This window comes from Streptopelia decaocto (assembly GCF_964273445.1).
Source record: "Streptopelia decaocto genome assembly, chromosome: 1".
Taxonomy (NCBI): Eukaryota; Metazoa; Chordata; class Aves; order Columbiformes; family Columbidae; genus Streptopelia; species Streptopelia decaocto.
The window spans coordinates 94,338,037-94,363,824 of record NC_138663.1 but is presented as its reverse complement, the minus strand read 5'-3'; the positions used below and the strand labels follow the sequence as shown (position 1 = coordinate 94,363,824).

Sequence of the window (25,788 nt, the reverse complement as noted above, 5' to 3'; positions counted from 1 at the left end):
GAAACTATTCTATGATTCTATAACCAACTCAGTTTTTCAAAAACATTGAAAACTACAGTGAAAAGTTTCCTTCTAACCTTTTTATATTTTGCATTTGTCTCTTTAGTTTTTTAGTACTCAGGTTGACTATAACAGTAGATGAAACTGAGGTGTGGGATATTGGTAGAGCAAAAATGTTACCTAACACATAATTGCATAAACAAATGTGAAAATGTTAAAGGTGAGTTTTGGGAAAACAGAAAGCAGGTTCCTTTGTAACTGAGCCTGTGCATACTCCTTATTTAAAATGTAAATGGTCAAGCAAGGAGAAATGTCCACTGGCTTTAAGTGCTTTGCATCTTACTGGTGATTATGTTTCTTAATTCTTCAATTTTTTTTGGAGCAGGGCAGTTCTTGGGATGGAAATTAGAACAATCTCTTTGCGTTATGTCTAGTTTTAGACCGAAATTAGATGCCAGTGACTTTTGGAGACACCATGCCATACAGTTGTTACACGGGATAATCCATAGTGTTTACCAAAAAAAATAGTGTACATTATGGATCAACTAAATATTTCTCTCTGAAAAACTAGAAATTCAACTGAATGTTTTGCATTGATCTTTCATCCCCGTATTCAGAACTGAAGCTTATGGCGAAGCATTCCTTGTTAGAAATACCTTTTATTTACAAAGGTTATTTTCATGCTAAATCTAACTTCAAGCATGTGTCAGAAGTCTGTAGGACTTCTGTTCCCTTTACGACTTATAACTGTTATTCCTTGGTAGAGATGAATTCCTTTAATTATGCGAATATTCAATTTAAGTGTACAAAAACATGTATTGATAAGACAAGTTTCAATGTTTGTCCTCTGCCCGAAAAATCAACATTCATGGAAGCAGAGCTTCCTGATCTAGCCCTACTACCTGTTAATGTGCTTGGGAGTAGGACATCACTGGCGATAATTTTAACACAGATGATTAATTATTACAAAGTAATTTCAAAAGAATTCACAGTATTTCTAAAAACAATGTTATGTCAAGGACAGAACAATGAAACCAATGCAGTTAGGTACATATTTGGGCTCCTAAAATACTTTGCTGGATTTAAAAAAATTAAGAAATGAAGATACAAGCGCATTGCACCATTGCACCTTCTCTTGATATGTTGCAATGTATCTTTGTGTTTAAAAGAAGACACAGTGAGTTGAAACCTTTGTGCAGAGGCTTTCTTCTAGGCAGTTTCTGTGTCTTCAATGAATAGATTTACATGACATGGAGAGCTCCTGATGCTGAGCTCCTTTATTAAAAAGAGAAGCAAATATTCTGATGGGAGTATTATGCATATAGGACTGCAAATACCTAGAAGAGTATTACCTCATGGACTTTCTGCCTGGGATCTCTGTTTTGCTTCCCTCTTCTCCTGTCCTTCACAGCACTGTAATTAGGGAGGGGGCTTCTGGAGGGTTGTAGAAGCTCTGCTTTCTGCATGGTTCTCACCCGTGGGGTGTGAAAATGGCATTACTTGCTCTGCACTTGGGAGCTGGCTGGCACTGGCTTTAGGACTGACCTCAACAGCAAGAAAATAGGATTATAATTTTAATCTCCTCTGCCTAACTACCTTCTCTGTACTGTGCAGAGTATGCACACGGAGTCACCTAATTTAAAAAGCTTTTGCTAGTCTGCACAGTTCATGATTGTGTCCTGCAACAATTGAGTTACTGTAGTGCATCAGGATACTTGCAAATAAATCTGGGGAACTAAATAATTGGTTTGGGTTCTCTGATCAAAATTATATAGCAGGAAAAGGTGGTTTATTTAGGTTGAGCAAGACAGTTTATCCTGTGATTTTAGTATTTGTGTTTGAATTTTGTTTTATGTTAAAATATGACAATGTTTTGCAATAAATACAACTGCAGTTTGAATTGCGTATCATGTTCTGGCAGCGATGGTTTGAGAGAAGAAAAGTTTGTGAGAGAAATTAAACCTTTCATGACTTTCATGGAAAAAAGACAGATAAGCAAGTTTGCTGATGACACCAGGCTGGGAGGAGTGGCTGACATGCCAGAAGGCTGTGCTGCCATCCAGCGAGACCTGGACAGGCTGGAGAGTTGGGTGGCGAAAAATTTAATGAAATATAAGAAGAGCAAGTGTAGAGTCTGGCATCTGGGCAGGAACAAGCCCAGGTACCACTATAAGTTGGGGAATGACCTGTTGGAGACCAGTGTAGGGAAAAGGGACCTGGGGGTCCTGGTGGACAGCAGGATGACCGTGAGCCAGAATTGTGCTGTTGTGGCCAGGAAGGCCAACGGCATCCTGGGGTGTATTAGAAGGGGGGTGGTTAGTAGATCGAGAGATGTTCTTCTCCTCCTCTACTCTGCCCTGGTGAGACCACATCTGGAATATTGTGTCCAGTTCTGGGCCCCTCAGTTCAAGGAGGACAAAAGAGTCCAGTGCAGAGCCACAAAGATGATTAAGGGAGGGGAGCATTTCCCTTATGAAGAAAGGCTGGGGGAGCTGGGTCTCTTTAGTTTGGAGAAGAGGAGACTGAGGGTTGACCTCATTCGTGTTTATAAATATGTAAAGGGTAAGTGTCACAAGGATGGAACCAGGCTCTTCTCAGTGACAACCAATGATAGGACAAGGGGCAGTTGGTACAAACTGGAACACAGGAGGTTCCACTTAATTATGAGAATAGACTTCTTCTCAGTGAGGGTAACAGAACACTGGAACAGGCTGCCCAGGGGGGTTGTGGAGTCTTTTTCTCTGGAGACATTCAAAACCCGCCTGGACACCTTCCTGTGTAACCTCATCTAGGTGTTCCTGCTCCGGCAGGGGGATTGGACTAGATGATCTTTTGAGGTCCCTTCCAATCCCTAACATTCTGTGACTCTGTGATTCTAATATGTTGGGCATGCTGAACCTTCTTCAGGCCTTAAAATTGAAACAGACATTTTCGGGCAATTCAGTAATAATTGTTTCAATATTAACTCATGCAGATTAATCAATTAACAGAATTTAAGAGGGATGATTAACACCACTGACAGGAGGGATGAGAGAAGGGTTGTAATTCTTCATAAAGCCTACATATTGCACCATACCAAAAGAAAACACACAGTCAGTAGAGGTGAGCGTCAGTCAGAGCAAACATTTTTCAGGAAGCAGCTACTTCATCTCTGAAATCATACCCCTTGAGGTGGACCTGTGAAATACATTCAAATGACAAATTGAAGGATTAAAAGTCTTTTGTTCACTCTATTCACCACTGAAAATCCTAGATTCTGAAAAAGCATTAATTTTAAGGCATATCACAGTTATTTCCACAAATCCTTTCCTGCTTGACCTCTTGCTGTTCCATGTTTACTTATTCTTTCTGTCTCCCTTTGGTCCCATAAACCTCTGTGCACATTAAAAACAGGTTAATAACATTATCACCTCTCTCCTTGCTAATGACTTTCTCTCTACAGGTACTGATTGCACCTTTCTTTCAAACCAAGTGGTTACACAATTCAGTTGAACACAAACCAGTTTTTCCCAACTAAGGTGAAAGTTGTTTAGATTTGAAGGGTGTTACTGACTAAGATCTGGTGATACTAGAAAACCTGCCTGGTCTATTTTTGGGCTCTATACCAATTGCCTAATGAAGTCTATTGTGTCTCCCTACAAGCCTCATTTGACATTTCAGGGGGTTTATTTTATTTTATTTTATTTTATTTTATTTGCTAAAATGATTAAATGAAACTCATAAAGCTTGCAAACGTTTCCCAGTGAGCTAAATCTATGTTCTCTGGTAAACAGAAAGTAAAATAGCTCAGCACTGCTTATGAATTCAGAAGCCTGCCACATTGTTCTTCCTCAGTTTTTCCCTATCAGATCAGACACTTTCATTATAACTAGCCTTCCGGATTTTTTTAGTTATTGACATATGGTCTACAGGCATCTTGATGATGAAGGTCTGGGCATCTCTGACAGCTGCGTCCAGCAGGAAGAGGAGATATAGCTCTGTCCCTTAGGTTTCAAGAAATGGAGGGGGAATTTATTTGTAGTCACTTGCAGATCCCTGTTGAACCAGAAGGATCTAATGAGAGGCACTTATAACCTAACAAGATTCTCAGTTTTGTTAGCAGTGCCTGTGTCAGGCTTGGCATAACATTGCAGATACCTTCTCTGTGGCTTGTGGTACTAGTGCAGTGAGGAAAAATGAGCAGAGTTTGAGAATATGATGCAAAGATACTAAGTAAAAAAAAAAAAGACAGAGAAAAAAACCCCCAAACACCTACAAGTTATTCTTTGGACTTACTGGTGGTTTAATTTGTTTACTTGAATGAATTTTATTTATGTTTTTGCTGATGGTTGGATGTCTCCTGACTATCTCTTCTTAAACCACAGATTCCTGTGCTTCTCAACCTGAGTAAAGATCCTGATGTTAACTTGCCTATGAAACCATTAATCTTCTCATTGGCCATGGGTGCATGCCTTGGAGGTAAGAGTTTATCTGAGAAAGCTGACAAAAGGTAATAGCTATGCAATTATAGCATGTATAAACTGGCACAATAGGTTCAATGTTTTTATTATGCAAAAGCATAGGGAGGGCCTGATTCAGCCTCTTTGACTTCAAAGGACTCCCGAATAAGGATCCAAGCCACTGCCTGCTGCTACAGTAGGATTCTTGCAGTCAGTGTTTGAAGGCTGCATCTGCATAAAGTATAGACGCACAAAGCAGCAGTCCAGATGGTGCTTATAGGATTCTGATCTTTTGTGAGAGAAAATACAAAGATACATTTAGCTTTCAGAACAGGGACCCATCATTGCTCTTTGAAGAGATGCAGAAAATGCGTAATAATTGAGATCTGAAGGTTTGATCCAAAGTCTGCTGAAGTCACTGGGAGGCTTTCTGCCTGATTTACAGAAATGGTTTGAGTATCCATTTGCTCACCTGTTTAGCATCCCTTACTCTAAGGAAAGTCTTTTTGAAGCCTTTGGGAAATGTACCTCTGATAATGAAAGCTAATAACCATTCCCCTAGTACCTATCTTGGTGTTAACTGAGGTTTCTTGCATTGTCAGTGCATTAGCACAGAACAAGCAGGTGGTTTCATTACTTTTTTTTTTTTAACTGAAAAGGTACCGTGTATATATTGTAGGCCCAGGTTTCCCCCCCTATTTGTTATAACAATAACAGAGAATAGTCATTCATTAGCTTTTAAACTGAAGTTTAAACTTGATTATTTTTTTTTACATTTTGCAAGTGGCTTATGAAGGTGTTGCAACTTTTCCAAGCAGCAAGTGTACTAAGTGTAATTAAAATGTGTAAGTTTTTAATGAGAAAGAAAGGTTTGTGGGTTTTTGTGTTTTGTTTTTTTTTTTTTTTAATGACTGAGAAGTTTAATGTTAATTGCATTGTATTGGGCTGTGGCTGGATCCCTAAATATTTAGGTAGTCAGGTTAAATAAAGTTAAAATGGACAAAACAGTCTTCTGCAATAAGTCCATGCCTTCTCCCCCTCTATGCCCCTCCACATGGTTTCCTTGACTTTACAGAGATTAAACCTAAAAATAGTTTTGCCTGTAATAGAAGTTCATTTATTTAGCTAACTGATTGCTAGTGTCAGTGACCTTAATACTTAACAAAGATCATAGTGATGTAATTTAGAGACCAAATTTTAAGAGCATGTTGCAAAGGCAGGACAATTTATATCAAACAACAGTTGTTCATTGGAGGAATATCTTTTTGTACTCATAATTACTCATCATTATATTGTGGCTTTGATCTGTTCCTCTTTAAAACCGGTGTTTTGAATAATCAGAATATTTTTATATAGATGTTTGCCATAAAAACAATCTTTCTTCATAATTTGCTAATCACCGAACATATTCTGATTTCATTAAACCTTCCGATAAACAAAACAACAAAAAAGACAACAACAACAACAACAAAAGCTCATAAGGAATATAAAGTTGGTGAGTTTATGCTGACATATTCTGAGTGGGAGGTATTTCACCAGCCTTGGAGCCTTTACAAATCTCAGCCAATTTTCCTAAAGTATCAGTTATAATCTTAACCCAAATTATTTTAATTTAATTTGTTGAAGGAGTTCTGGGATTTTAACAGTGACTTCTGTGTGTATGCACTATGAAACAAAAGTAAAAATATAAATAGTACCATGGGAATTATTTTAATTAAAGGCACCAAAGATCCATAGGAAGTGCCCAGGTATTCAGATGGGCTCCATACAAATATTTGGATAAAAAGTTAGAAGATTATCATTTTTAGCAAAAGCTTAAACTTTCCAGATTGTGCTCTATTACAATAAAGCTGAGCACATGCTGAGTTATACTGGCAAAGGTCTCATAAGAGTTTTGGCCTGAAAACTAATATGCTTCTGACTTTCCCATGTCAAAACTAAAAGCTAAAGGACAGCACCTTGTTTTTAAGGAAACAAAAGCATAGAAAAGCTTTTGCTTTGAAGGGTTTCATAGCCCCCAAATGTGGGGGAAAAGGGATTTTTTTTTTTTAAAGGAAGTATTGATGACCTTTAAAAATTATTTCCAAAAGAAAAGTCTTATCAGCACTGAAGTAGTGTGAAAGAATCCTCAAGGTAGGCTAATCCCACTGTGGAAGGGGTAGATGACAATTATATCATTACTGCCTGCTGCTTAAGGCAAAAGGTTGGACCTTATCACTGCTTATGCAACCAAAGACATTTTGCAGAAGAGTCTGAAAAAAATAACACATTATAATTACAAATTTCAGGGTTAGTTGTTTACTAACTAACGCGGAGCTTCAATTCTTGTCATTTGGTAGGATTTCTGGGGTTCAGAGTAAACACTGATGTATGCTTATGTGTCCATGAGGAGCGTCACCATTTATGCACCTTGGAAAATGCCATGAAACGTTTTGTCCTGAAAATTCTCCAGTGGATGCAATTACTTTTTTCTATTGTCACAAAGTGCACAGGTAGCCATGGGTTTGGAAGATGATAAGATGAGGAAAGACAGTAATTTTCCTTCACTGCTTTAGCTGTTTTCCTGGAAATGAAAGAAGGCATGATCAGTCTCAAGCAAGATGAAGAGACCTTTGCCAGTGTAACTGCCACATTGTTGTCATCTTCAGCGGTGTCTCCCAAAAGAGAGAGCTGCTGCTATCAAATTTCTGTCTTTCATGGAATTGGGCTCAGACATAAGGTGTAAATGAATACTGTGTAGAAGCTCTTTGCTCTGTAAAATGTGTCTCTGAAAGTGAGAAAGGATGAAAAATTCTGCCTCTTAGTCAAGGAAGCTGAGAACAGTCAGTGGTGGCCACGGGCAATTCCTGATTAGATGGTCACAATTTGGAAATCTTTGGGTCTTCCTTTGAGTTTGCCAGTTCTATTCTGGCAGAAGTTTTCTTGCTCAGGTCTGGTCAATCTTACACAGTTAAGAAATAAATGTGATTGATAGTTTTTTTTCAGTGGATCTGGTTCTGGAAACTCAGGTTTATATCTGTCCCACCTACCTTTAAGAACTTAAATTGAGTGGTAAGTTCGGAGTCTGGCTGCTCCAGGCTTTCTGGTGATGGGTAGACCAGCATGTCCAGGAGATAGATGTTTTTTCATCCACTGAAAATGCCAGATCTGTGCAGAGAACATCAGAGCGCCTCACATGCAGAACTTCAGTAGCTGTGAGGAATGCCCAAAACCAGGTCAAACTAATTTGGACTTCTGAATGATGAATGACCCAATTAGTTCATGCCTGTCTGGGCATTAATGATCAGGTCAAGTACTAGCTGGCAAAATTGTATTTCTCATCTTCTTTTTATGTACTATCTGCCAGGATTTCAATTATGTTTTGGCCATGAAGGGAAGGAAAACAGGAAGTTTAAAGTAAACTAAAGGAAATTAACAAGGAATTCACTTGTTTTCTGTGGTGAATCTGTGATGAATCTGCATCTGTATTTCTTTTGTGGGTGAGGATATTGAATAAAGCTTTATTTGTTAAGGCTTCCTATTCTAGTACATGACAAAATTATGGCAACTCTTGAAACTGAGTTGTATATAGATCTTCCAGAAGCATCTAGGGAATGCTACCCTAAAATTTTGGAGGATAAATGAAGATTGCTAACTTCAGTAATTTCAGAGCAAGAGGAGATTTAGTTGCATGGCTTCTATGGGCTCATAAGTTTTAAAATAACAGGAAATAAGGATTCAACTCAAATTGAGTAAGTACACAGCCAGAAATCCATCTGTTAAGACCGTTCAATTGTGTAGAAGCAAATTCTTCACTGAGATGGAGAGGCTATAGCTAAGATATTATTTGAAGGGTCTTTTTACATCTGACATTTAAAGAGTTGGCATGTATTTGTCTTTTTATCTCTTTCTTTTTTTTTTTTTTTTTCATGATTTATAGAAAGTATGTTTTGGAAAAGAAAAAACGGAGCTTGAGCTAAAAAATGACTGAGCTCGTATTTGAAAGTCCTTACCTTTTGAGTCTTCAGTTGCTATTGTAGAAAAGTGCGGTAAATATCTCTGCTGCAGTGACTATCACTAAAGTCCAAAGGAAATATTTTCTGCAGTGTATAGTTTTTCACTATTTTTCTTCTCTGTGTATTTTCCTGGAGGATGACACCAGAAAGTCATAATTGTCACACTCTTGCAGAAAGAAGCAATCTCTACGATGCATACAGCTGTGTCGTTTTGGCCACACAAACTCAGTTGTAGGCTCTACTTCAAGAAAGCAAGTAGGAGGAGGGGACGGCTGGCTCTTTTCTTCTAACCTTATAGGGTCAAAATCCAGGTGCGAACAAAATCCATTATCCACAGGACACTGTGCTAATTACAGCTATTAAAGGAGTGCAACCTACAGTGTAGCTAAACAGTTGGATTCCTCTCAGTGGTCCAGCACTATAGCTATTCTGTTTCTTGGCACCCCTCCTTCAGTCCCCTGTGCACACGGGGTCCTGCACAGTGGAGTATCACTGATTTATTATTCCTGCTGATCCTGCTCAATAAAATCCTAAACTAGTTCTAAAGCTCCAGACGCAGTTAAGGTATAAACCTAGAAATATTATTTATATCCCTAAACCAACCCTCCTTCTTTGCAATATGAGGGAAAAGTGGTAGCCTTCAATAAAACATAAAATGTATTAAAATACAGAATAATTAATACTATGAAAAAAGCACAACTGTACATCCTTCAAAGTTCTTTTACAGTTACAATAGATCAAATTTGTATAACAATTTTCAATTTGAAAGATTCAAAAAGTATATTAACAACTGAATGTATGGAGTAAAAATATAGCACTTGTTAAAGAGGACCACTATTCAGATTGGGTTTTGAACTTGATTGTTGCATACAATGTGTAATTGAATCTATAGGAAGAAGTTTTAGTGAAGAGAATGTCTTTATGTGAGCTTGAATTTAAGCAGGTCACTGATATTGAAAGTTCCTATTGTTTCTGAAGGCCATTGTAGTCTTTCTGTGATGAGAAATCCTGGGGCTCAGTTTTATGTCTTGTGAGCTAGATAGCCCTGATTTAGATAAATATTTTATCTCTGGATAAACAACTCATAATCCAAATCAAAGGGTGGTATTTTGGGCAATGGGATTGAGTTGACATCTTTCGAAGGAAAAGGATGTTGCTGCTCCTGACTTTGAACAGTAGGCAAAACAAACAAGGAAATTTAGGAAATGTCTCTCAGTTTTTTTCTAAAGAACTCAGTGCAGTCTTTAGCAGTGCCTCTATATTGTACAGATCGAGAAGCAAAATAAAGCAGGTATTTTGTGTGTCTTACACTAAATATCTGATTTACATTTTGAATATACTTTGCATTGTGTCTATGATGTTTGCAACAACGGAATAAGTAACACAGACTTAAACAGTGATTGCTATCTATCCAGTCAATGGCAGTTCTAGTTGCTTGTTCTTAATGAAGAACTCATTCAGGTGTTAAATGAAAATTTTGGGGTTTTGTTGTAGCATGAAGAACAACATCATCAGATATAAGCACAAGGAATCTTTTCTCTCTATTGATATTTGAGTACCAAAACTGTCCTCTTGCAATTTTCTGAAACAGCCAGCATGTGTAACATTTTATAAAAATCCACCTGCTGTTTTCCTTAGCTCTTTCACAACATTCAAACTCTGGGCTATATTCATACTTTTTCAGCATGAAGTCCTTGAAGCCCAGCAGTTCTGTAAAATGCTTGGTGTAAGAGCCAGCCTCATTACCAGAGCCCTCGCAGCTAAAGTAGATTCTCTAATCTTTAAGACTACCAAAGATAATCCTCTGTGGCATGGGGGATATACAGAAGAAAGTTGTGAATGTGGGATGTAAAAACAGCTAAAACTGAGTGTGTACCATTGATAGATGTACCTTTGTCTGTGTCCAGGCAATATCAGAGGCTTGTTTGCCCTTAAGACACTGAGTTAATATGGAAAAAAAACCAAACGTATTGAACCTTGTCAATTTTTCTGAGCAAGGACATTTTTCTAAGCCTGGAAAGAGCTACCTTGGCAGACATGCATATATAGATCTATGTATGTTATTAAGGATGAAATATGAAGTATATGGGGTAAAGGATGCTGTTTCACCTATACTGATGAGGATTTATTGTTTCAATGATAAATCTTAGATTTTAAAATGGAAAGGAAGAGAGCTTTCTGTAATATGTAGAATTCTGTTCTATTTTATATAGATTTAGAAAAATAATTTATACCAAACATCAAAATCACTTGTTTATAACTCTTGCATTACTCATGAATTTGAAATGCTTGTATCAATGGTTTTCAATCTGTGTTAAATAATTGCATGCTATGAAGTTCTGCAAATTAGAGATAGGATAATGATCAGAGATGACATCGAAGACTCCTACAAAGCATATGTGCAGTTTTGTTTAACTATATTTACTTGCTTTATGCATTTGTCTATCATGAATTACAGAAGGTTCTTTCCAGAAGCCTTGGCCACTTCTATTTTCAGAATAATATAGAACATTCAAACTCATTACGTTGTATTGGTGAGTTGCTGCAATACAGGAATACAGACTCTGCATAGTTGTCAGAGGAAGAGGTATATTCTGTTAGAAGGTAGCACTCAGACTATCAGACGGAACAAGACAGTGAAGCTATAGTAAGCTTCAAAACGCTTAAGTGCAGAAGATAATAACGGACTATCTACTTTCCTTCCTCTGTAGACACTTTCCAGACAATCTCCCCTTTTCTGTATCTTGAGTGGTGCAGCAGAGAAGAGAAAAAAATCTCAGCCTGCAATATCCATATTGATTTATATTGATGAATTAGAAGCTCTGTATGATGCTAAAGAAAGTTATAATCATGCCCTAAATATATTATCTATAAATATTAATAAATAGCACAGTTGTGGTTAGCACACTTAAACCAAAAATGGACACTAGTGGGAGTTGTTAAACTGTGTAAACAAGGCACCTGACCCATAGCAAAACATAACAGGTAGGCTCCAATCAAAAGTCAATTTGATTTAAGTCAGAATCTAAAATTAAAGCAGCTTGAAATTCTAAAATATCTTAATGGAGGGACATATATATATATATATTTAATTAACATCATCTTGTTCTGCTCAGCTTCAAAGTAAGTTATGATAAAGATGAACAATGTACTTTTATGCCAGCTGTCTATACTATTTTGCAATATTTGATCCCTAATACTGCCATGTTTGAGAAGCTGTGAAACTGAGCTGGCACAGTTTTAGCCACTCAATCTAAAATCAGAAATAAAAAAAATGTGCAAACTGGGGCTTGTGTGCAGCATTAAAGGCTTTAAATGGAACCTACTTGAATATATGTTTAGGCCATGAGGGAATGGCATGTCAGAGTACAGTGCTTACACTCTCCCTTGTTATACCCGTTTATTTTACCCTTGTACCGCGCAAGTTGCCTTTGAGGAGAGAGGTGACTTTAGTTATTCTCCTCAGATTTTGTCTCTTACAGATGTCTGGATTTGAAAGAAGCTTATGGATTTTTTTTATGTCATTAAAGCAGCAAGTACAAGAAGTTCAGCAGCCTGCCTTATTTATTTCACACTTCTGGTAGAAAAGTGACAAATTTAAATGTCACCTTTTCATCTTATAGCAAAAGAAAGTAATGAGCACTGAATAGTGCAATACTTACAGTAACTGTCTTACTGGTGGTGTAGTAGTGGTAATAAAAAATGGCGAAGTTCACCTGATTAGAAGTGTTGGACTGAATACTGTTCAATGAATTTTTTTATAAGTTAACTCAGAACTTTGATTCACATTTTTTTTTCTTTTTCCAATAAACTTTGTATGTACGTATTTGTGCAGAAAATTCCCATTACAAAAAAAAAGAAGTTGATTTTGTATGCAATCTATAACATATAACAATGCTGAATGAGTTCATGCATATCTTCTTCCCCTTGCTGCCTATGACTTGTGGTTCCTTGTTATTTTAGGAACTGTTAATATTTTAATTGACCTTGATTCTGTAGCTCTTTATGGACTGCAAAGTTTGATTATCCAGGGCTTGTTAATTTTTACACATAAAAATAATTAGAAGATATTCAAGACTTGTAGACATTTAACAGATGAGTATAAATGGCTTTGTTTAATGAGGCAAATCTGGATTAGTTTTGTGTGAAACAGAAAATTTCTGAAAACTATGAAGTCTGTCTCCTGTAACGCTAACCAAAACCACCCCTGTCCATTGTTTACTTCTGTAACCAAATGTTACTTTTGCTCAGTTGGTGCTTTAAATAGAGAAATGGAATATGCTATGGAAAGAAGCTGCACACATCAGTCTACCTTTATTTAGTGATGTAAAGCATGTGGAAGACTGCACAGTTTTCTTTCAAAAATGGACAGAAAGGAAGGAAGGAGCTGTCTTCCAATAAGTTTTGCTTTGACACTGTAATGGCGCGGTTTGATTACAGCAACAAAGCAGGGCTGAGGATTCTCACCCTATGGCTCCAGAGCAAACTCCTGGTTTCAGAGTGAGAACTCTTGCCTGGGACAAAGCACTGCAAATATCTGTGCCTGTGTAAATCTGGTCCTTGCACAGATGTTTGTCCACAGCCAAGGAAAAGCTGTTTTCATGGCTTCTGTTGACATGGAAACAGGGTAGTCTTTTTGCATCTGCATTAGATAGCCAGAGATACAGGGAAGAGAAGACTCAGAAAGTCTCTCAGTTAAGCACAGGTGTAGCGTTATCCACTGTCAGACCACATGGAAGAGAAATGGTCTGAAATGCTCACAACAAAGCAACACTTTTCTGTAGACAATCCACTTTTAAGCTTGCTTGCTGTTGCACAAGGCACTATCACCTTTATGTTTGAGAAAGTTACTGTTTATGAAGGCTGCTCACGCTAGGACAAATGGCTTTATTAGTGATAATCCTTTCTCTTTGGTTTCTCAGTGCTTTGAGTAGTAAACACTAATCCTACCAGGCACTTTGAGGGGATTCTCTAGGCAAACAAACTAGTGCAGCAAACCTAAGGGTCAGGCTTGCTTTTGAGCAAACAAAATTAGGCAATACCAAAGAGAGTCCCGAGAACTAACAGTATTTAGATATGATAGATGTGCTGCTGACAAGTAAAAATCAAGAACTGAAAATTAGGCTTAAAGTGAGAGGAAATGCTATGATTACTATGGTTCTACCCCAATTTCCCAGCCCCTGCCTTTAGTAAGCTTAATGAGTTCTCCCAGAATTGATTTTCAGAGCATTTCACATTATAGTCACCTGAGCAAACTCTGTTTACTGAGGGAGAGACTGTTTGAGCCCAAGGGAGGTGCATTACTTGTGGTATGTGGTTTCTGGGTTCAAACTTGGCAGTCTCTGAAGGAGCGATGTAGCAGAGGGTGATAACTGAAAACAGGTTTGAGAAGAAGTAGCTGCAAATCGAAGCAGAAGGCTGGAAGAGTCAGGGCTGGTAGACACGGCAGTTATCAGATCAGACTTACCAAACCTTGTCAACATCTTCCTGCTTGTACCTCTAAGATAGCTGAGGATGCAAAGGCACGGTTTATGTGTGGGTTTTGAGCCTTTCTTGATAGATTTATACTTAACAAAGACTGTTGACTAGTTCCTTATATGTGCAGTTGATTTCACATTCCCTAAATATATTCAAAGTAGTTTGCCTTGAGAAATGTCGGAAAGATATTTTTATGTCACCTTTCTGGACAGAAACAGTAGAAGACCTTCTGCTGAGCTTCTGCAATGATTGTTCAAAGCTAGGGCAGGTCCATGGAAAAATGGGTATGATCCGTGAGGATTCCTCCATCATTTTCTTCTCTGTAGCCTTATCAGCACCAGCTCTTTAGGTGGCATGTCTGTATATTTCTATGATCACACTTCAAATTAAGATATTTTTTTCTTTAAGAAAAAAATCTTTCTTGATTTCATGTTTATGAATTGTTACTATTGACAAGAATGCATGTAGTCTACCAAGAACAAAAGACAGAATAGATACGTAGGATAAAATGTATGGCTTACCTCAAACATATCACATAACATTGATATTATAAAGAAAATATTTAATTCATTGTAATGAATCCAGTTGTTTTAATAACCATCTGACTTGTGATATAGGATGAGTTTCAGTAGGAGTTGTCAAAAAAAGTTTCAATATGAGTAATCAAAACAGATTGGTTATTACAACATAATTCTTTGATACAGTTCGCCCATGTGTTACAACATTTTAAACACACAAACAAGCGATCCTTTTTAAGCTCTATTATTCTTAATATTGAAGATAATGTAAAAATGAAGTCAAGACCAGGTGAAGCTCTAGAAAATGCTTATCCTTTGTTTGCATCAATTGGATTTGATTTAAGGTGTGTAGGTTTCCGTGTACATTAACCTGTGATTCAGAGGTCACAGTGTTGCTGCTTCACTCCTGAGTTAAATGTCTGCCATATAGACAGATGTTCCTGGGAGGAGAAACAAAAGTTTGCCTCTGCTGTTAATTTCCATGTAGTTCTTTGAAGACTGCTGAGCCAATAACTCATTAAACTGCACACATGCTCTGAACAAAGGAAAAAGAAATGCTGCTCCTTTCAGATAACATTTAAGGTGACAATTTCTCCTCAAGTAAAATCTACTTGGGGAAATCAATTCACTGCTGAAGCAGAAACTCTTTCTGTAATACTTCATTATATGAAGGCATTACTATAGCCTGTGTACAGTATAGAGCATGTGCTGTTTGGAGATCTCGACTGTATCTAGTCACAGCCATGGGACAATGCAGTTTCAGTCCTTTTTCTTTAATTTGAAGCCAGAGTTATATTCGTTGTCTACAGTAATATTATTCTGATGGTGATATTTGACTGTGCTACATGTAGAGCAGAAACCTCTTATGAAATGTTTGGAGGCTGTAGACTACTGATTACTTTTGGAATTGAAAATTCCTTAAGTGTTCCTGCCTGACTTCTGTAATAACATCAGCTGTGCTCATTTATTCTGTTTTTACATTAAGCCACATACTTTTTCTCTTGGCTTCTACCTGCCAGAGCCTACCAGGAACGGTGATGTTCCAAGTTCAATTTAATATCTTTAGACATGCAGGGAGTGGGGAGGCATGCTTTTCTCATCTCACATTGTCTGCAAGATATCAGCTTCTTTTTCATTCCATAGCAGGAACAGCTCATGAGCTGTTTGAGGCTGCTGATGAGAAAACAAAACTACTCTCCAACTCTTAATAGGTGTTGTTCAGGCCACTCACCTGAGTCAACAGATATCCATGTTCAGATCTCAACTCCAGGATGAAAATCTCAGTTTGCTGCCTACTTTTTGTCAATAATAACTGTCCATCCTGGAGTAAATAAAAATCATGCTTTCTCTTTGGACTCAATTTTGAAAAATATTTGGTCACATAAGGGCTTTTTCTTGGAAAGCTCTGGCTTTCATTAAATCAAGTTTAAAAGAAAACCAACTCCGGAATGTTTTTGAGTGTTAGTTGTTTCTATAAGTTGTCGCTCTTTCCCAGTTTGAATTCAAAGCTATACCAATGTCAGTGGATAGTGAGATACAGGTTTTTGACTGGTCAGTCTGACAGCTCACTGGCACTGGTACGGCTTTGAAAATATTTTCAATCAAGCTCTTTCTCCTACTCTTTTTCTTACTGGAAGAGGAAGATTTTTTTCCTCCAATGTTCCTTCCACATCACATCTTATCTCTCATTTTTCCTTACTTCTGAACTCTATCACTTAATTTTATTTGATTTTGTGTTCTATTATTTTTAAAGATTATTTTTAGAAGTTTACTCTTTTTGTATGCACTTTCAGGTGCAGAAGGCCATACGGGTGCCATGTGTGAATACTTAGGGGAATAATCCTACCTTTATTCTAACCTATTCTTTGGTAAACTGATCTCTGGCTGACCTCAAACATTTACTAAGTAAAAAAAAAAAAGGAGTATTAATTGTCTTCTGAACTGTTTCTCTCAAAGTCAGACCAGAAGAATATCCACTGAGCAGTAATGTTTAACAGGGACACAATGAGAAGGGTAAGTATGTGCCAATGGGAGCCAAGGAAGGCTTGTGCTTACAATAAAGGATTGTCAATATCATGGTATATGACAAAAGAGATTATTTGCCATAGTATATTTAAAAAAAAAAAAATTCTCTTAGATTGTTACTGCTTTTGTCCAGAATTTAAGTTAAGGAACAGAATGTAGGAGTCACTGTCACTTCCTGAGTCGTGCCTTAGATCAGAAACTTTTGCTGAAGACATCTGCTTTGTGGAAGCCAAGTATACAGCATTTCAGTCCGAGGCATTACTTATGGGAAAGCTATAGAAAATAGGTTGGTCTTTTTGAGCTCTGAATACCCGACTTCTCTGCCAGATTTTTAAAAGTTTAGAGAAAACACAGGTATAAATTTGTTACTGGAAAAGGCTAAGGAGCAAAGAGAAGCATGTAGTTCTTTCAAAAGGATAGATACACTTTAAACACAACAGATTATTTTTCTTTGTTGTCCCCCTCTCTTAAGGGGACCTGTATAATATAATTTGGTGAAGCTCAGTGAATGCAGTTATACTCTTTTATGTAATAAAGAACCATTGCAGTTTAGTAAGAAATCTTTGTATCTGTGGTGATCCCTTTGCCTTACCAAAGAGATGTGAAACAGATCAATTCCCCTTCATTGTGCCACTCCTTGTGTTTTAAATTTCTGCTAAAAAAAATAAATAAAAAGTCTTGGCAATTAGTTACCCTCTTTATAAAAAGGTCACTAGTTTCTCAGTGTTAGGTTTGTGTAAGGAAAAAAAGCATCAGTTTTTCTTAGCATCCTCAAACTATTTAATCCTTTGTTTTCAGATGGTGATGGTGCCACCCTTGTGTCTGTAAAACCAAAAACCAGCAAGTTTGTCTTGAATGCAAGTCTCTGGTGTCATTTTGACAACTGCTAGATTGGTGTTAAATTCCTTCTTTATTTTTCTGCCTTACGTAGAATCAGAGAATGATACCAGGCTTATATTTCAAAGCGTGAAGTTTTTATAGAATGTGGAGACATGGTCTGTATGTTTTCAAGGCTATGCAACAGAAATGGATTTTTCTTTTCTAACTAATACATCTTGGGAATTTAGTGCAGAATAAACAGAGGACGGGTGACAAACAGAGCACAACTGTAAACTGGTATTTATTTTCTGAACTGCAGGTAATGGAACATTGATTGGAGCATCTGCGAACGTTGTTTGTGCAGGAATTGCTGAACAACATGGGTATGGCTTCTCTTTCATGGAGTTTTTCAGGTACAACTTTAAGCTTCTTGCCTTAAATCTGACACTTTTATTTCTCTGGGCATAGGCAAACAATGGATCCTGCAAGTAGAAAATCATGTGAAAGGGTCTATAAAATAGACCTGTGTTCCCAAATTTTTTTTTTGGCAACTGAAATGTGGGTGGAGGGCAGATCACTTTATTTTTGCATTCTGTGGATAGAATGCATAAAGGTGGTGGAAGACAGTGGAATCCCAGGAGAAAGAAAGCCTCAGAAATTCCTCCTTTATCACCCTCAAACTTATCTTCAGCTCTGTAGAGATAGTAAATTGTTGCTTTATTGTTAAATACAGTTTAAACATATATTCTCATCTGCACATTTTCACGAATATTCCATCTAAGTGGGATGTCCCAGTTTAGGTTACTCCATGATCCCATGAGTAAAATTATTTATCTAAAAGCAATTATTTATTTTGACCAACTGTTTAGCAGGTGTGAGTGAAAGTGCAATGAGCAGCTAGTAATAGCTCAAGTTGTTATTTAATAATTGTTTAATAAATAATTAATCATTGTTTTTTGATAACGGAAGTTCCTCTGCAGATCATTCTTCAGCAGAAATTTAAATGACAAGGTATACTTAATGTACTTAATGCATACAACAGTTTAATATTTTTCCAAACACCTTCAGTTTTTGAGACTGTGGTTGAAAAGTGTGAAGGGAAACGGGTGAATAGTAGACTAGACATGAAGTTAAAGTATAGTTGATTTAACAGAAACATAATTCCTTTTTATTTTTCTGCATATTTGGGGAAGAGGATACTGTCAAATTCAAACCAATATTTTGTACTTTCTCAGTTTTCCTTTGTATTGTTTACTTCAAAGCCTTCAAACCTGCATAACTGATAAGCTTAAACATACGGGGATGTCTAGGCCAGAGCCAATTATAATGTTAAGAAAAAGATAGTCTGAACCGTTCTTGCAAAAATTATTGCTATGAGCATGTCCTGCTCACAACACAGTATATTTCTTCACCCATAGTTTTCTGATGATATGTTTTAGAAAGGCAGAATGCCTACCAAATCAAAATCTTGGTTGTCAGGACCTTTGAGACCGAACTACAGTCTTACACAGTATACAATGATAACTAACAGAACTCTTGGATGTCAAACCCTTGTACAAAACAATAGTAATTCAGCAATAATGGGCTTGTGGATTCTTCTGTTCATGTTTTTCAAGGGTTCATCTTGTAATTTCGGGATTTAACTTGTATTTAGCATTAACAGTGTCTTCTGTGTAGGTTTTGTAATGAAATGTTCTCAAAGCTTCCATGACACTGACTGAGTATCTAAGCAGAAAAAAAGATGTAAAGCTTGACCAGCCTCTTCAGCAGCATTCACTGGAATGTATTCTTTGGGAACACTAAAGACAATATACAGATTGTTCTGAAATCATCTTCTATGCTTATGCTTTCAGTAGAAATGATTACTGGGGAAGACTGTAGCCATTGTGAGCAAAGAAGTGACAACTGAATCCAGAGTGGTGACAGGAAGATAGCAATGGATATTAATTATCAGAAAGAATCTAAAAGCCAACTTTTATTGGCTTCTTCTCAATCGCTGAGCAGGCAGATCATAAACTCCTTTGTAATTTGTCTTAGAAAATGATTTGTTTCAGTTGAATGTGCCCCCATTCAATATTTTCTGAGGCATTAAGAAGTGTTATATGTATCCCTTGAGGATTTGGATCTTGCTTGCTTTTATTTATGAAGGTTGTCTTAAAGCAAGAAGTGATTTTTCTGCCTTTCTTCCTCTTTGCTCAAGATCACTCGTTAGGTTTCACATTCCTATTCAGGGTCCCCTGCAGTGCTTCTACAATTAAAGACACAGATTGTTACTTTCTCATCCTGCAAACACCTGTGAGTTACCAGGGAAAAAATCATGGCTACCATGTCTGGGGAGATGATGGCCCTCTACTGCCTGACTTTTGAAAAGGTGTCTTTGGTGCAACATGGGCTGCTGGTTGAGGAGATACCAGGCCCCAGCCATACATGCCCAGCTGTGAGTGTGCTGGCCAGTGTCACTGAGTATCTTACCCAGAACGCATTCAGGTCTTGTTCCTTTTGCCCACATTACCTGTCCACACATATAGAAACCAGTTCTGTCTGAACAGTCCTCACAAGGGGAAGGGCAAGATTGCCTGTGAGAAAAGGTCCCTCTGTAGCTATGAATTCAACTTGCTGTTTCTGGCCCTTGTGAGCTTGTCTTGACACTTCATTATGTTCCTCCAAAATTAAAAGATTCCCATGTCCCTTAGAATATAAAAATACTCTAAGAAACTTTATCACTATGGAAGTATTCTTACCTTTGAATTTGTAATACGTGGTGGTAGGGCAACAAAAAGGAGTTTCTACTGGTGTATTAGCAGCAAAAGGAAGATTAGGGGACATGTGTGCCTGTCACCGAATGGGTAACCGACCTGCTGACAAGGGACATGGAGAAGGTAGAGGTTCTCAGCACTGTGATTTGCAACACAAAATCCAGCTGGAGGCCAGGCAGTAGTGGTGTTCCCCAAGGTGCTTGTGATCCCCAGTGGTACCTTCCAAGCTCAGCCATTCTGGGATCTAGCTTTTAACCAGCCCAAGAAATCTGAAGGCAAACAATGAAGAACTGCCACTGTGTGATTCATTTGGACTACCACAAATTCAAAGGAGAAGAAGCAATGTTAACACAAAAATAAAATTGAAAGACCTAGGAAGATTAAGCTCAGGTGTACCAATTTGGTTAAAGATGCTCTTGCATTTTTGGAGCCAGTCCAACCAAATTACACTCCTTTTCCACCATGAAAACTTCATCATCAAACTGTATTTATGTGTTTTAATCTTTCCTCCTGAAAAAATCTCATATGAACACTAATTTTTCATTATTCTTCTAATAATGCAGAAGGCAGAGCTGAATACAATATTCCAGGCACAGCCCTCTTACTTTTTTCCCATTTTACAAATATAAGATTAAATGCAAAATATGGAGCTATTTGCTTTTTCACTGTTAATCTAGGCCATTTCAAATTTCTGTTTAATTTGTGATTCACTGTTAAATCCAAGTCTCTTTCAGCTTTCATGTTACTTAGCTGAGTGTGAGTGTATCTGTTCTCTCCAACAAGTTCTCATACTTTGCCTACATGTGTTTCTAATTAACAAATCATCAATGGACAGAGAAAAAATTGAATTGGTGTACTATGTGATCTAGTAAGTGAATTAGAGGATGAACACAAAGAAAAATATTTAAGTGGTAAAAACTGAAATAATTGTGAGTCAGTGGGTTTTGGAAAAGGAGATAGAGAGCAGTGGCATATTTGCTGTACATGGCCAAGGGTAAACATCAGAGCAAACAAATGAGCATCAGGACTCTGGAGAAAAGAGCAGGTTTCTTTTTAGTCTTGACCATTTAGGAGTCAATAATATGTATTAATATGTGTTAATATGTGTTAATGTGTTAATAATACGAAGGTAATTGCTCAGGGACAGCATATATGAATAAGCAGAAGGCAGGGAAAGATAATATATGAAAGATAATATGATTTTTAGTCTACTTATGAGAGAAATATTAAATCATAAATAAGATCTTAACATAAAGGAAATTCCCAAATGTAGGACAGTACTATTTCTCTTGGTGAATGGTCAGATAAAAACAGTATAGTCTTGTTGCCTGAATGATTTCCAGAGGTTAACATAGTGATTTCATCTTGATTATGACTGTAGAATAATCAAGGGAGCTTTATTTTTCCTGAGAAAAAAGATAAGAGAAATAGCATTGCAGATGTCTCTTCTAATCTAGATGCTTCGTTTCATGTTAGTTTTTAAATTTTTACTAATTTATCTCTGAGTTCGTTTGTTCCAGTATAGCATTCCACTAGGTCGATCCACCCTATGAAATATGAAAATGGCTCACAGAAATCTTTTTGTTACCAATGAAAAATTTGTTTCCAGTTTCAGAACATAAGAAGTTTTCATTGCTGTAGGGGCTTGAATTATTTCTTTCCACTTGCTAATAAATTTTACAGCTTGATTTTTATTTTCTCTTTAAGAGAGGCATTTATAACCTTATAAAGATAGATAGTATTTCAAATATAAAATAAGTCATGTTCCTTCATCCTATTGTAATTCAATGCCAATCACCCTTATGTGTCTGTGATGCATGGTGTGATAAAAAAAAAGAATCACAGATAAATGTTGAACCTATTTGACACAAAAAGAAAGTGAGTATTATGGGAAATAGTCTAATTTTATTTCAAGCAAATTTTGGTTGACTGTGAATATATCATGGTAAGGTAAGAGAAGAATGGGTTGGATAACTCTATGTAATGGGATAAGAATATGAGATTATTTGATACATGAGGAAATCAGTCTGCCCAGAAGAACAGGATATGAGCCTAAGGACCTAATTTAAATTACAGTGGTAATGTCAGCTGGGCACGATCCTGAAAGTATTGTGCATACTTTCAGGTTTTGCGTTTTTATGTCATTGCTCTCCCTTTATATGCCATCTGAAGAGCTGAATAAATATTCTGTCTTCTCTGTGAGTAACAATAATTTGGAAGTGTCAAAAAGTATTGGTTTCTGATAATAGCTTAGGAAAGAATTTATTTTCATCATGGGATTTGTCTTGAGAGATAGTCACAGCAAAAATATTTACAGTAGAATAACCCATTTATGCCTGCTTGAGAGCACTAACCCATAAAGACTGTGAAACAGTGCTTCCTGTGAGAACTGTCATTCATGTATGTGGGAGGACAAATGTGATGTTCTTTGCTGCCCACTGTGTATCCTATTCACACAACTTACTGAAAATAACTGTTTTTTTCAAAAAACATTGGGCTCTGTGAAGCCATATAAATGTCTCTCCTTAATTATGTGTTAGACTGCTGTAGTCCTGTTCATTCCTGCTAATTCAGTGTCATTTTCCTCTATTTCTTGCTATTAACACTGCTCTGGCAAACATTGTTGCTGTTTTAAGGCTAATTCTGATCAGAAGAAAACCAGCCTGCTGTTTTGGGTGTGAATTTTGATGATGGAGACTTCAGCTGAGGAATGTGACATCCAGACACCGGAATACAATTCTCCTGTAGGCTTTCAGATGAACTATGCTTCTCCAGAAGACAGAGTTTTGGGATGTTCAAATTATCTAATGAAGGCTCAGTGAACTGCAGAGTAAAGGTTTAATGATTGTGATAGCTCAATCTCATTTCCAATTACTCTCGTGATCAGTAAGGAGCAGTAATTGGTCATGGGTGAGATGTTGATTTCTGACATGATAACAGATTTCTTCTGTTCAAACAAGTGCAAATGCAACACTTGAGCAAAGACCTCTCAACAAACATGTACTAATTTACCATTCCAATTTAGGCAAGTTTTAAATTTTCACAACTTTTGCTTCATAGAATTTCTAACTTTAAAAATGTGGATCTTTTAGGTTTGCTACATCAGCTTGTTTTCATCTTTATCTTCTTTTCTTTACACGAGTAAGGAAAATATTAGATCTTTTTTAATAGCTCATTTTTATCACACATTTCAAACCCAGTTACATATGAAAATCTCTATTATCAGACCTAGGGAACTGAGTTGAATGAATGTAATTTAGATTTTAACATCCTATTCACTATTATGCTAGGAAGGGGAAAGCTATAGAAAAACTTAATATTTAACTGATCAATCAACAAAACAGGAAGGTAGCTCAGCATGCATTAATCTTTCAATATTAGATTCTAGGCTGGCTTTGTTAAAAAAGAATTTTAGTTTTCTTTCATCTATCCAAGAACAATCATTGCAAGATTTTAAATTGTCAGTGTTGATCTAACAACTGCTCTCAAACAAGCAAATGCTACATTGACATCAGTGGCGGTTGAATAAAGTGAATGCTGCTTATTTTAACTAGTTGCATAGCTTGCGTGAAACCCCGTGAAAGTAAGTATTGCTGCAGTAGTGTGGTACAAAACATTTAAAGAACCATTATAGTGCTGTGGATGGGTTTTTTGAAAGGTTTAAATTTTGTTTAAGGTCCAGAAATACTGTAAGTTCAAATTGAAATGAATGTGTTTTTTAGCTCATTTATTTTAAGGAAAAAGGGAGAAATAGTATTTTTATCCTTTAAATGTGAGAATATTTCCTTTACCAACTTGGAATAGGATTTCTCTGTATCATGTGAAGTTTTCCATGGAGTTTAACATGCTCCTTTCTCTTATAATTAGTGCCAAAATATTTGTATTTTTTTCCTTGTGGACAGAAAATTATTACTTTTTTTTCTTCTCTTTTTGCCGTGAAATCTTTTGGATTAGCAAATTAATTTCCAGTAAAGGTAGATGGGGTTTAAACAGTTAGCATTTTACTCAGCTTAAAATAAAGTGATGTGATTGAGATATTAATTTAAAAAAAAAATATTTTGTCTTTTAAAGTCTATGAAATCTGTGTGTTTCTTCTAAATTTTTGAAAAAGAACATTTAAAATGCAATTGCAACGATCTAGTATTTCACTGGGCTTCATAGGAAGCACTGACCCTCCAGACACACATGCATCACTTTAATATTATGGGGTAAGCTCATGGGAGTAGTGTCTAATCATAGCAACATAGAAAAATTCAGGCTGGAAGGGACCTTAGGAAGTCTCTCGTTCAACCTTGGGCTCAAAGCAGGGTCAGTTACGGGCTACATAGAAACAACACAGCCTTTTGGGACAACCTGCTCCACTGTCTGGCTGTCTCCAGGGGGAAAATGTTTCTCCTCCTTTGTTTAAACTTGTGCTGTTTTTCTCTTGCTTTCCTGCCATGTGCTGCATTGAGGAGCATGGACCCAGCTTCTCAGTCACCCCTCTTAGGTGCCAGGGGCACTCTTAGTGCCCCTGTAGTTGTCTCTTCTCTAGGCTGACTCAGCCCAGCTCTCAGCCTCTCCTCATGGGGCAAGTGCTCCAAACCCCATTGCCTTGGGGACCCCCTGTCAACTCTGTCCAGTTTGTCCATGTCTTTCATGTGTTGGAGGACGAAAAACTGAATGTGGTATTTAGATATAGTTTGACGAGTGCTATGCAGAAGGGAACAATCCCTTTCATAGATCTAAGGCCCATTCCACTCTTCATACAGCCAAAGGAGGCTGTTGGCTGCCTTTGCTGATGGGGTTCCTGCAGGCTTATGTGCAGATCACTGCTCTTATGGCCTTTCTCGCAGAGCTGCTCCCAGGACACTCTGTCTCCAGATGGTAATGTTTCAGGAGCTTTTTTGTCCCCCTGGATAGGGAATGACATTTGTCTTTGTTGAATTTTATAATTCAATAATTCTTTATAAGTCTTCCCATTCCTCCAGTTTGTCCAATTCCTGCAGGATGATGGCACTACCTTCTACCATTTCAACCAATGTAAGATTACAATCCAGTATTTTCAGCGAAACTTTGCACAGCTGTTGTGGTATGCAATGATATTCAGTATTAGTATTCAAATTGGTGCCAATATAAGAAAGAAACTCTTTGTAAATATCTGTTTGAGTTGAAATGGAAATTTTGATTCAGCCTTACATGTAAGTAGAAGAGTTTGATCTATTTGATCTTCTGTGTTGATCTTATTTAAATTATTTGAATAATTGAAAAAAAAAGACCACAGAAAAACCAAAAACAATCTAAAAATGTTCAAAGTAGTTTTCAAGCAACAGAACTGACAACAAAATAGCCTATATCCAATTAATTATTGGTTTCCTGGTTTCAGCTGGGATGGAGTTAATTTTCTTCATAGTAGCTGGTATAGCACTGTGTTTTGGATTTATTATCAGAACAACATTGATAACTCTGATGTTTTGGTTGTTGCCAAGTGAGGTGCAGGTGCACAGGAAGCTGGGAGGGGGCACAGCCAGGAGAGCTGACCCCATGTGGCCAAAGGGGATATTCCATACCATATGATGTCATACTCAGTATATACAGCAGAGGAGGAAGAAAAAAGGGCTTGTTTGGGGTGACGGCGTTTGTCTTCCCAAGTAACCTTTACACATGCTGGAGCTCAGCTTTCCTGAAGATGGCTGAACACCTGCCTGCCCATGGGAAGTGGTGAATGAATCCCTTGTTTTGCTTTGCTTGCAAGTATGGGTTTTGCTTTACTCATTAA

General features: G+C 37.2%; 1 protein-coding gene across 1 annotated transcript in view; it reads left to right on the top strand.

The window, feature by feature from the left end:
• The window catches only part of OCA2 (OCA2 melanosomal transmembrane protein), a gene marked incomplete at its 5' end in the record, with an annotated part of 179,585 nt that overhangs the window by 120,059 nt on the left and 33,738 nt on the right, over window positions 1-25,788 (top strand). Inside the window, 2 exons of the mRNA XM_082057575.1 lie at window positions 4,365-4,458; window positions 17,594-17,687. Of these exons, the coding sequence (XP_081913701.1) occupies window positions 4,365-4,458; window positions 17,594-17,687 (188 nt within the window). The remainder of the gene's footprint in view (window positions 1-4,364; window positions 4,459-17,593; window positions 17,688-25,788) is intronic.